General features: G+C 49.2%; 1 protein-coding gene across 1 annotated transcript in view; it reads left to right on the forward strand.

Annotated features, from left to right (window-relative positions):
• RABGEF1 (RAB guanine nucleotide exchange factor 1) overlaps positions 1-12,126 on the forward strand; it is a 39,727-nt gene that overhangs the window by 18,001 nt on the left and 9,600 nt on the right. The window contains exons 7-9 of the mRNA XM_063146806.1: positions 1,215-1,403; positions 3,016-3,182; positions 11,218-11,384. Of these exons, the coding sequence (XP_063002876.1) occupies positions 1,215-1,403; positions 3,016-3,182; positions 11,218-11,384 (523 nt within the window). The remainder of the gene's footprint in view (positions 1-1,214; positions 1,404-3,015; positions 3,183-11,217; positions 11,385-12,126) is intronic.

Below are 12,126 nucleotides of genomic sequence, written 5' to 3' on the forward strand. Positions count from 1 at the left end.
TTCTACAAATAGATTGTATTGTTGTTATTATTATTTATTGCATTTGTATACCGCCCCATAGCCGAAGTTCTCTAGGCGGTTCACATAAGATAAAAACAGGAGTCCTTTTCCCCTGGCATTTCCAATAAGGAATGGCTGCTCTGCTCAATTTTGTACCAGATTGGGATCTCTTGGATGAAAGAACGAATGAATAACCTTTATTCATAATACTCCCGTAGTACTAGAACCCAAAGGGGTCATCTCATGGAGCTGCTTGGACAGATAGAAGGAAGGACTTCTTCACACAGCGCAGAGTTAAAGTATGGAATTTGCTACTGCAAGTCATAGTGACGGCCACCCATTTGGACGGCTTTAGAAAAGGGTTGGATAAATGCCTGGAGAAGCAGGATACAAACACATTTATATGGCCATTATATGGGTAAAACTGCTCCAGTGATTGGCGAGAGGTGTGTGGGTGATGTTAGGGATACTAGCCAATAGGTGCCTGCAGCAATGAGCTTGTCTTTGTTCGAAGGGACCACAGTGGAAACGTGCAGAACCAGTTATTCAATGAAGGCTAACCCTGATGGCTGTGTGCTATCTCCAGTATCAGAGGCAGTAAGCTGACGTACACCGGCTGCTGGGGAACATGGGTGGGAGGGTGCTGTTGCACCATGTCCTGCTTGTGGGTCCCTGGTCGACGGCTGGTTGGTCACTGTGGGAACAGACTGTTGGACTAGATGGACCCTTGGTCTGATCCAGCATCAGGGCTCATCTGATGTTCTTATGCGAAAACCACCTTGTCATCTTCTAAACAGTTACTTCGCTCATCTTTAAATCTTGTTTTCCGGCATCATTCTGGGTTTACAGTTCCAGCGCTGGACCCGGCTAGTTTGCCTGAGGGTTGCGTGCGTAGCCTTCCCTTTGATGGTAAATCTTGTAGCCCGTTGCCTCTTGAAAACGGCGGAAATCCGTGCTAATCGCGGCTCCGTTGCAACACTCCAGGATTGCATAACAAGCGCCCTACATCTCGACAATGTCCTTACCTTGGTAACCATTATTATGGTCTTTTGATAAACGGGCGGTGGGGGGGCGGTGGTGGAATTTGACTCTTTTCTCCTGGCAGAATGCGAAAGCCGCCGTCTATAAAAAAAAATAGATAAAGAAGCTTTCGTTGATCTGTGTTGGGATGGCCTTCGGAAACAAAACAGTCTTCACCCTTTCCCCCTCCGCAGCGGGAGCGAGATGAACCTCAAGTCGGAACGCCGAGGCATCCACGTTGATCAGTCGGAGCTGCTCTGCAAGAAAGGATGCGGTTACTATGGCAACGTAGCCTGGCAGGGCTTCTGCTCCAAGTGTTGGAGGGAGGAGTACCAGAAGGCCAGACAGAAGCAGATCCAGGAAGACTGGGAGCTTGCAGAGAGGTAAGGAGACATTGCCGGCGTGTGTGTGTGTGTGTGTGTGGTGGGGGAATCTACGGCTCGCTCTTGGCTGCTTTTGGCATCAGCACCAGAAATTGCACTTGCTCTGCGGCGTGAGCGCCTCAAGGCAGGTGAAGGCAACCTCCGGCCTATGGAGGTTGCCCATCTGGCCTGCAGAGGGTTGGGCTCTTCTGTGGCCCTGCCCCAGGCCCGCTGTCCTGGAGGCTATCAGGAGTGGAGCTTGGCGTTGGCCATAATGGCAGGGAATGATAGACGTCGCCGTCCGACACCATCTGGAGGGGATCAGGTTGGCGGAGGCTGAGAGAAAATTTAAGGTGTAATGCTGTGCGTGTTTAGGCAGAACAAAGCCCTACAATCCTATGCATGTTTAGGCAGGAAAAAGTCCTACAATGTTTACACAGACAAAGGACCTACAATCCTATGCATGTTTAGACAGAGAAAAGTCCTACAATCCTATGCATGTTAAGGCAGGAAAAAGTCCTACAATGTTTACACAAAGGTCCTACAATCCTATGCGTGTTTAGACAGAGAAAAGTCCTACAATCCTATGCATGTTTAGGCAGGAAAAAGTCCTACAATGTTTACACAGACAAAGGTCCTACAATCCTATGCATGTTTAGACAGAGAAAAGTCCTACAATCCTATGCATGTTAAGGCAGGAAAAAGTCCTACAATGTTTACACAGACAAAGGTCCTACAACCCTATGCCTGTTTAGAGAGAAAAAGTCCTTCAACCCTATGCCTGTTTAGACAGAGAAAAGTCCTACAACCCTATGCATGTTTAGACAGAGAAAAGTCCTACAACCCTATGCATGTTTAGACAGGAAAAAGCTTCCAAATCGCATGAGGTACTGGTTCCTCTCTATTTGGCCCTGGTTAGGCCTCATCTAGAGTATTGCATCCAGTTCTGGGCTCCACAATTCAAGAAGGATGCAGACAAGCTGGAGCGTGTTCAGAGGAGGGCAACCAGGATGGTCAGGGGGTCTGGAAACAAAGCCCTATGAAGAGAGACTGAAAGAACTGGAGAAGAGAAGATTGAGGGGAGACATGATAGCACTCTTGAAATACTTAAAAGGTTGTCACACAGAGGAGGGCCAGGATGTTTTCTCGATCCTCCCAGAGTGCAGGACACGGAATAACGGGCTCAAGTTAAAGGAAGCCAGATTCCAGCTGGCCATCAGGAAAAACTTCCTGACTGTTAGAGCAGTACGACAATGGAACCAGTGACCTAGGGAGGTTGTGGGCTCTCCCACACTAGAGACCTTCAAGAGGCAGCTGGACAGGCATCTGTCAGGGATGCTTTAGGGTGGATTCCTGCATTAAGCAGGGGGTTGGACTCGATGGCCTTATAGGCCCCTTCCAACTCTACTATTCTATGATTCTAAGTCATGCTGGTTGAGGAATGTTTGGGGTTGTAGGACTCCCCCCCCCATCTAAACATGCATAGGATTGTGCATTTAGTTTGTGTATTTACAGTATATGCAGCTTTTCCACAGTGAACTGTGCCTAAAGCAGAACGCTGGTCACTGAGAAACTTTGCAGTGTGTTATGTTGCAACTGACCAAGACCCCGCTGTCTGTTGTCCGTCTGCTAGGCTCCAGCGCGAGGAGGAAGAGGCCTATGCCAGTACCCAGCAACCCCAAGGGGCTCAATCCCTCACTTTCACGAAGTTCGAGGAGAAGAAAACGAACGAGAAGTCGCGCAAAGTGACGACCGTGAAGAAGTTCTTCGGGGCGTCCTCTCGGCCAGGAGCTAAGAAGGGTAAGAAGGCAGCGTCGGCGTCGGCGTGGAGCTCAGCGTTTGCCTCTTAAAATCACGGTTGGGCAGCAGGTTTCTAGGAGGTGCCGACCTGTTTCCTTTGCTTTCTGGATTTCTAGGGAATTGCGGTTGGCCCTTGCCGTATCTGCCGTCGTCAGCAGCGTTTGTTACGAGCCGGCAGCCTTCCTGGAAATCAGGCGGTGCTTTTCCCAAGCGCTTCGCCTCACATTTATCTTGATCGTAAAGAAAACAGGACTGCTGATGAAAGGCACGCGACCCAAAAGGCGGGCGATAGCAGGGTTTCTTTTTTAAAAAAAAAGCTGTGTAAAATCAAATCTTTCGGAGAAGTCCCCGGCCTAAAGTCTGTGAGGCTCTGGATCCTTGATTGAAGACTCTCTTCTGCAGGCCTTAATATCTGGGGTGGGTGGAGTGGGGTGTTGTACGTGAACCTGTGATTAAACACACCATTTTGTGGTGGTCCTCCTGAATATACATTATCAGAGACTGCTGGGAAGGAGGGCTTGTTGGATTCACACAACACGCCAACCTTCCATGGGTTATTGTGTTGCTCGAAGCCAGGCGCATTTTCAGCAAGACGGGTTAACGTATTGCCCGAACGCAGTGCGTTTCCCGCAGGACGGCTTGTTAACCATGCGGTGTGGTTTCTTTTTCTCAAACAAGCCACCTTGCGAACCCGTGCCACGCTGTTCAGGGAGGTTAACAAGCCACACTGCGTGGCGAGGTGTTCAGACCACACGGTAACTCACATTTCAGCAGCAACCTACGTTGGGTGCGTTAGCGACTTGTGTGAACCCACCCACTGTGAAACAGCTGGCTGGTTTTGGCGCTGCGAAAGCCTCTCAGCCTCGTGGCCTGGTTTTGTACGGATATTCTTCGCTTTCCAATCTGGAAGGATTTTCATTCCAAGGGGAATGAAATCCATCCCTCTGAGCCCTTCAGGCAGATCGTTCTGTATTCCTGCTGCCTTTTGAATTGAGCAGCAATAGACTCAGGCAAACCTCTCTTGGGGAGTTGTTCCAAACTCTGGGTGCCACAACTGAAGAAGGCCCTGTCCCCCATGCCAGCTGGAATGAGACTGGACCCGCAAAAGGGTCTTGGAGGGTACAATGTAGGGAGATTTATGGGGTGGGGGTGGGTTGTGATTATGGAGAGACAGGTCTGCAGGTCTCGTTGCCCACGCTTGTACCCTTTGCATCCCAGTACCCTTCCCCCCCCCCCGGCTGCTTTTGCTGGCTGTTCGTGCCCCAGTTCTACCTGCCGATGGGCGTCCTTTGGCTAATGTGCTACTCTTTTCGTTATCCTACGTTGGAATCAGTCCTATACCCAGGAAGTGATATTTCAGTGTTCTCAAACACGGCTTTCACCATGGAGGTTAAGCCAGACAGCCTTATTCACCGTGGTTAAAGCCATGGTTTATAGTGTCTTCTGAACGAGGCCCAGCTTTCTGGCTTAACCACCATGGTTAAAGCCGTGGTTTAAGGTGTCTTCTGAACGGGGCTGTTGTGTTTCTAAAAAAGTGATCAACCAGGCTCCCTTCTGCTCAGCCTCTTGGCCTCACAGCTACCGAAACTTTAACCGTGTGCCATTGCTAGATGCCTTCTCTTCCAAACCCTGACCAGGACTCTACCACCCCACTGCTTGCCGTCCTCTTTGCCGCCGCCCCCTCCCCTTCCTCTCTGACTGTGCCGCCCTTGGGTGTCCCGCTTGCTGTTTTGCGTTTGTTGCAGCCTCTTGGGAGCCCAGCATTCGGCCCGGACAGCTTGGGACGGAGCTCAGTGCCGATAACCTCCTCAGGGACTTGAAGGAGATTTTTACTCCCCATTGGGAGCTTGCTTCTGCAGAAGGTAACGCCGCACAGTGAGGCCAAGCCGCGTCTGCTTGTTTTAGTGGCTTTGTGGAATTCCGGCTAGGGTTGTGCCAGGAGGAACCTAAACCATCTGATCTAAATTGTGCAGGAGGCAAGACCCAACCATTAAAACGCTCCGAAACCAGATTCTTGGCTCTGTGCTCCAGCCCACCCTGCATTTTCTGCTAGATGGGCGATTTCACCCATATAGCAGCGGTGCCTCAGATGGGGAAGGAATTGGTCCGAGGCCTAAGGGTGCCATCCTGTGCATGTCGTACAACACAGAACTTGTAAGACCCTTTTCCTGTCTAAACCTGCTTGCGATACACCCTAAAACCGTCCTTTCCTTCAAGGAAACATGGTTATAACTAGATTTGCTTCACTTCCCAGGGATCTGAGTTACAAAAGTGTCGGACTTTCACAAGGGAGGCCTTTGTGCCAATTTCATCATCGGTTTTTTGTTTTTTTGTTAAGGGTTTAAGCAAAACTAAAAATCAATAAAACACGAGGCTGTGCTGAACCTGAATTCTTCCTTTCAGCTTCAGAACAGGAGGTTTTATTGGAGCCTTCTTGACGCTATTAGATTAGAACGGTTGCTCTAGGCCATAACCGTGAAAATTGGAAATTAGTTGCTGTGTGTGTTTCATTTTGTGGGGTTGTAAAGGAAATGAGATTAGATCCCCTTTAAGGTCAACTAGTGCTTCTTTTTTTAAAAAAAATAATAATGTAAGTGAGTCTTTGAATGTGGGCTGTGTGTATCCCCTCCACTTTTTTTTTTGCCAAGAAATGCTGAGTTCTGTGACCTGCATATCTTTGCAGCCGTGAGAATTAGAAACTTGCTTTTTCCCTTTCTTTTTTTAAAGCTGCCTCTCCGCTGTCATAGGCGGTACTTTTTCTAGACTCTGATGGAATCTCGGTACACACATTGCCCTGAAGTTTATTCTGTGCCTAGTCGTCTTTCCAAATAAACCTGAACGTAGGCATCAGCCGTGGTTTTTGTCGCTGTTCCTTCGTCCTTCCAGTGAACGGGAAATACCTCCCCATGTAGTTCCTATCACGCACGTTTCTCATTCGCTACTTTTTCTCCGGAAAGTCCGTGTCTCCTTCTCCCGAATCACCTACGTTTGGCTCTCTCTGCTTTTGCCCAAACGTCTTTATGTTCTGATTGGATCTTTGGACAGTCCGTCACGGGATTGTTTTAATGAAAGTGGGGAATATAATCTTTTTGAATTAAAGCATAGAAATGAATCTGCTGGATTTCTAGCAGAAGCCTGCAGAATGAAGAGATGGTGACACCTGTGGTGTGACCCAGCACCAAAGAGTGCTCCTGCTTTTAGAAATCGTCCTCAGCATCGTCATATTTCTATGTTTGATGTTCCCAGCATAATTCCTGGCGAGGAGTGTGCAGTTCAAAAATTCACACTGTTTTTAATACAGTATCTAGTTGGTCAAGTAAGTTCTCCCCCCCTCCCCTTTCCATAAACTGAAAGGGCAGGAAAGTAATGACTGAGAATGTGCATTTTGCATCCTCTCTGTCCTTAAAGAATAATAATGCTCAGCAATCGTGGCAGTGCCTTTGCACGTGGTATTTAAGAGGCATAACCCTCACCCCCTCGGATCTCAAAACGGATAGCTCAGATCAGAAATGCACACGCCTGCGACAGTTCTAGAAAAATTCCGTCTTCTGGCACTTCCCTGTCGCTCGCATAGTGGAAAAACCCCCGGCGTAACTGTAGTGCAAGCATTTAATTGGTTCGAAATTTGCTGTGGAAGTTCGTATGTGAGCCTACTTTGATGTTTTGCTGCTGCCTTGTAGAAGATTATTATTTTTAAAACCTGTGTGTCTTGTGTTGAGACTCCCAACTTCCCACGCCCCACAAACCTGTTCAGGTAGAGCCTTTTTTGGGGTAAATTGCTCTATCAGGCAGGACTGCTGGCTATCTAGTCTCAGCTGTGCAGATAGTAGTATGCCAAAGTCAAATAATGAAGAAATAGCAGAACCTTTGTTTACTGTTGATGCAGCACAGGAGATACTTGAAAGGCAGTGTCAGGATGTGTGCCCTTCTTGGGTAAAAAACATATTCTTTTCTTAACACCCTGTGTGTGTAATGCGGATTCTACCTTCCCATGGTTTCCTAATCTGTTCAGCTGCACTGTTCCTGCACACAAATCCATAAGGTGTGCTTTTGTGTGTTTAAAACAGGAGTGGGCAGCGTGTGGAGCTGCTCACACAGCACCAAAAGAATCAAATTAGAATCATAGAATAGTAGAGTTGGAAGGGGTCCATAAGGCCATCGAGTCCAACCCCCTGCTCAGTGCAGGAATCCACCCTAAAGCATCCCTGACAGATGCTTGTCCAGCTGCCTCTTGAAGGCCTCTAGTGTGGGAGAGCCCACCACCTCCCTAGGTCACTGGTTCCATTGTCGTACTGCTCTAACAGTCAGGAAGTTTTTCCTGATGTCCAGCCGGAATCTGGCTTCCTTTAACTTGAGCCCGTTATTCCGTGTCCTGCACTCTGGGAGGATCGAGAAGAGATCCTGGCCTTCCTCTGTGTGACAACCTTTCAAGTATTTGAAGATGCTCTCATGTCTCCCCTCCATCTTCTCTTCTCCAGGCTAAACATGCCCAGTTCTTTCAGTCTGTCCTTATAGGGCTTTGTTTCCAGGCCCCTGATCATCCTGGTTGCCCTCCTCTGAACACACTCCAGCTTGTCTGCGTCCTTCTCGAAGTGTGGAGCCCAGAACTGGACGCAATACTCTAGATGAGGCCTAACCAGGGCCGTATAGAGAGGAACCAGCACCTCACGTGATTTGGAAGCTATACTTCTATAAATGCTGCCCAAAACAGCATTTGCCTTTCTTGCAGCCATATCGCACTGTTAGCTTGTGGGCAGGCTAATTTTGACCCATTTGGTGCTCTATACCAGCTCCAGGCCCCATTTTTTAAATTCCTTTGCTTTTGGCACCTGCGAAGGGCTCTGGGTATGAAAATGGTCCTGGACCTCCAGCTCCCATTCTTGGCCGTGCTGGTTGGGCTGATGGGCGTTAGAGTCCAACCACGTCTTGGTGGCTGCAGGTTCCCCACCCATGAAGTAGGGCGTGAAGGCCTCACATCTCCCTGGTTGTGTGTTTTCGGCACCTGGTAAAAGAGCATCTTGCCTCTAACCGTGGAGTTTCCATCCTTTGTCCTCTCAGCTGCTGATAGGCCTGGGCGGTATGAATTTAGCTCCCTTTCCTGGGTGGGACCTGTCTGAATATCTGGTTTCCCTCTGTGGGCCTTCCAGATGCCCCAGACAATCTCCTGGTGGGCATGCAATGGAGATTTGGCCTCCTTCTCAGCATCTCTCACCCTCTAGTAGTCAGACGGAGACCTGCCTCTAAAAATTGTGGGCCCGTTCAGATGACACACTAAGCCACAATTAGGCCGCTAACCATTTTGCAGCCAGTGGTTAGTGAATGTGTTTAAACCATGTTAATGACACCGGACTTTTGAACGTCTGGTGACAGCGTGCTTCCAGAAAGGGTTATGGGGGATGTCACATTGTTTTAACTGTTTTAACTGCTTTTATTGCTTTAAAATTATATATTGTTTTAACTTGGATCATGGTTTAGTTTGTTTTTAACGGTGTATATTTATTGTTTTATACTGTATGTTTTTATCTGTACGCCGCTCTGAGATCTTAATGATATAGGGTGGGATGTAAATGTTTTTAATAATAAATACATAAATAAATGAAAATATTACTCACAGATTGCACTTTTGAAAGATTTAAGAAACTGAGTGACAAAAGCAACATAAACTTAGGGGGCACAACTATTTAGCTGACGGATACTCCTTCTTTTAAGAAAAAGTTTCTTGGGAAGGGGAGGAAAGAGCTAAAGGAGTAGTTGAAAAAAGAACCCCAAAGATTTGGAGCATTATGATAATAGGGCTGCTATTATTAAGTCCGGACAGTGTGAGAGACAGTGTGGTGTAGCGGTTAGAGTGTTGGACGGCCATGCTTGCTGGGAATTCTGGGAGCTGCAGTCCAACACCCCTCCATGGCTTCAAAATTTCTTGAAATTTTACATCTCTACGGACGCCTGGAGGGGATCAGGTAACCTGGACTTAAGCTGTTTAAGGCTTCATTGGTCAATACCAGTACTTTGAATTGGGCTCAGAAATGGACCAGCGGGCATTGCACCCCCCCTGGAGCACTGGTGTAATAGGTTCATTCCAACCAGTTGCCATTAACAATCTTGCTTCCCTCATTTGGGGACCCGCTGAAATTCCTGGCCTGTTTTTTCAAGGCAGCCCCGTGCATAACGCACGGCAGCCATCCCAACGTGAGGTCACCAGGCCCACGGATAGCCTTCCGTACTGAGAGAGCTGCGGGAGCCTGCAATCAGGCGAGCGACATGGATCAAGGCCAGGGAGGAAGAGGAGGGAGATGGAGGCTAGGAAAATGTATTTATTTATTTATTTAAAACATTCATATCCCGTCCTATATCATTAAGATCTCAGGGTGGCATACAGATAAAAACATACAGTATGAAACAGTAAATATACACAGCTAAAAACAAATTAAACCATGAACCAAGTTAAAACAACATATAATTTTAAAGCACTAAAAACAATCAAAACAGTGTGCCATCTTAGTGAATTTAACCATTAAAGGCTTTGTTAAAAAGCCATGTTTTCGCTTGGCGCCGGAATAAAGTCAGCGTTGGCGCCAGTCGGGCCTCCAAGGGGAGGGTGTTCCAGAGCCGGGGGGGGGGGGGCACCACAGAGAAAGCCCTCTCCCTTGTCCCATCATAGCGTATGTGTTGTGCTGGTGGGATGTGGAGAAGGGCTCCTCCAACAGATTTCAAGTCTCGGAGGTGTGTGTGTGTGGGGAAGAACCCGTGAAGATCTCAGTTACAAGTACTGGGCCTGTATTCCAGGCCTCAACGTTTTCTCCAGCAGTTGGGATCTCTTGGAAGTAGAACTTCGGGTCAGAGCCTTGGGATATGCAAAGACGGAAACACGCACACACACACACCCCTCGTCCTGGGTAAAGAAGCATCGCAAGACATTTGTGATTTCCTGTGTGTGATGAGTGGAGAGGGATGACCATTTGTTTTGAAACTGGCCAAACTGTTGCCTAGTTCATCCAGCGTCTCTGTAGGAGTACCTGGCAGTGGGCCTATAAAGTCCGACTCGGGTCAGGACCTGAAGTGTTTTCATTGTCGGTTGCTTCCAGCATTGCACACGCCTTCCCCCTGCAACACCGCGTCAAATCATGTTGTGCTCCACGCTAGCTGCGTTTGGGCCCGGCTTGATGTTGCCTTTGCGAGATGCCGACTGAGACTGTTCTGTGTTTTCTTCTCTCTCTTTCTCTCTTTCTCTCTCCCTCCTCATCGCTTCTTAACGTGTCATCCTGCTCCATTTGCACCTCCTTGTGCTCCATTCTTCATTCTGAACAGTGCTGGTTGGCAAGCTGAGAGGTGGGTGATTTGGCTTTTTAGTGGAAATTCTGCGAGTTGTAGTCCCAAAGGTCTGGAGGCTGCTCCGAGCCGTCCCTTGGCCACGTCTCCCAAGCGAAGAGCAACATTTGAAAGCACAGGGCACGACTGGCAAGCTGGAAACAGATGGCCAAAAACCCTAACTTGCCCCAGCCCCAGACCTGAAAGAGGGTGGCATCCCGAGCGAGGCGCCTTTCCAGAAAGTGCCCCCCCCTCACGTTTCCGCAACCCTGTAGGTCGAGGGAATTCCACACAGGTGCAGAAGCTTCTCAGTGTGGCCCTCGGGTTGGCCCGTGGGCTGTGTTCCGCCGAAGGTCCGCCGGGAATGGCCAACAAACTCCAGTGAAGGATGTAGGAAGAGGCCGGCTTGCAGATATTATTCCCTAGAAGGGTTTGTCATCAGTTTCTGCTGCCCGTTCTTGTAGGAGGCGAGGCTTGTAATTTCCTGGTTACCGCGTCAGGAGCCAGTGCTAGACCCGTGGCTTGCATGCAGGAGGTCTGTTGGGTTGCATCTCCGGCTGAGCGTGGAGTCTCGGCTCTTCTGCGTACATAGCAGGTGCTCCGCCACTGACGCCCCATTCCTCTCCCCCCCACGCCCACTTTTCCTCTGCTGCTCCTCACAGAAGCCTGGCCGGTAAACTCGGCTGGCTTCGTTCCTGACGCTCACGCTCGCTCTCTTCTCCCACAGAGGCCCCGGAAGCCAAGGCCCCCAGCCCTTCCATCAGCAGGCGGGTCAGCGTCGAGACGGACCGGGTCTCCAGGGACTTCATCGACTTCCTCAAGACTTACCACAAGCCCGGCCAGGAGATCTACAAGCAGTGCAAGCATTTCCTGGACGCCATGCATCACAAGCGGGTAGGCGGGAGCGAGGAGAAGCGCGCGCTCGCTTCGGCGCTACGTTTTGCTTCCCCGGAGGGCGGCCTCCCCCTCCAGCCTGGCGGCCTCCGGATGTTCATGGCCTTCAACTCCCATCAACCCAGGGGTGGTGAATCCCTTTTAGCCTCTGTTAGCCCAGCTCTTCTAATAGACGGCTGAAGATCAGTGCTTTTTTATTATTATTTCTTAACCCTAAGGTGAAAGGTTTGGTTTTATTTTAGTGAGTGTGCGTCTTCTATCGCACCACTCAAAGCCGGGAAAACTATTCTTATCGCCAGTATAGTGGAGGGGGGGAGGGGATGTTTGAACCGTCCCATGTTGGGCCATTTGATCAGACTTCCTCCAACCTGGCGGCCGCCAGACGTGTCAGAATACAACTCCCAGCATCCCCCCAGCCAGAATGGGGGGGGGATACTGGGAGTTTTAGTTAGCTCGTTGGGAGGACACCAGGTTGGGGATAGATGAAGCTGCTTTAATTGTTATCCTTGCACTGTTATGTCAAATGCAAAACGTGTGTTTATAGGTGTGTATCTCACTTTTTCCATTCCCTTCTCTTTTCTCCACCACTCTTCACTGGCTTTAATAAAAGCACACCAAGTTCTGGGAGCCACCAAGCGAGTCGGGGCTGCTGCGATTCGGTCGCCAGCCTGAGCTTCTCAACCATGAATCCGCCTTAGCCAGCCTTGCTGGTCGTCCGAAAAGCTGGGAATTATAGTCCAAA

The sequence above is a fragment of the Elgaria multicarinata genome, chromosome 22 (genome assembly GCF_023053635.1).
Source record: "Elgaria multicarinata webbii isolate HBS135686 ecotype San Diego chromosome 22, rElgMul1.1.pri, whole genome shotgun sequence".
In the NCBI taxonomy this organism is placed as follows: domain Eukaryota; kingdom Metazoa; phylum Chordata; class Lepidosauria; order Squamata; family Anguidae; genus Elgaria; species Elgaria multicarinata.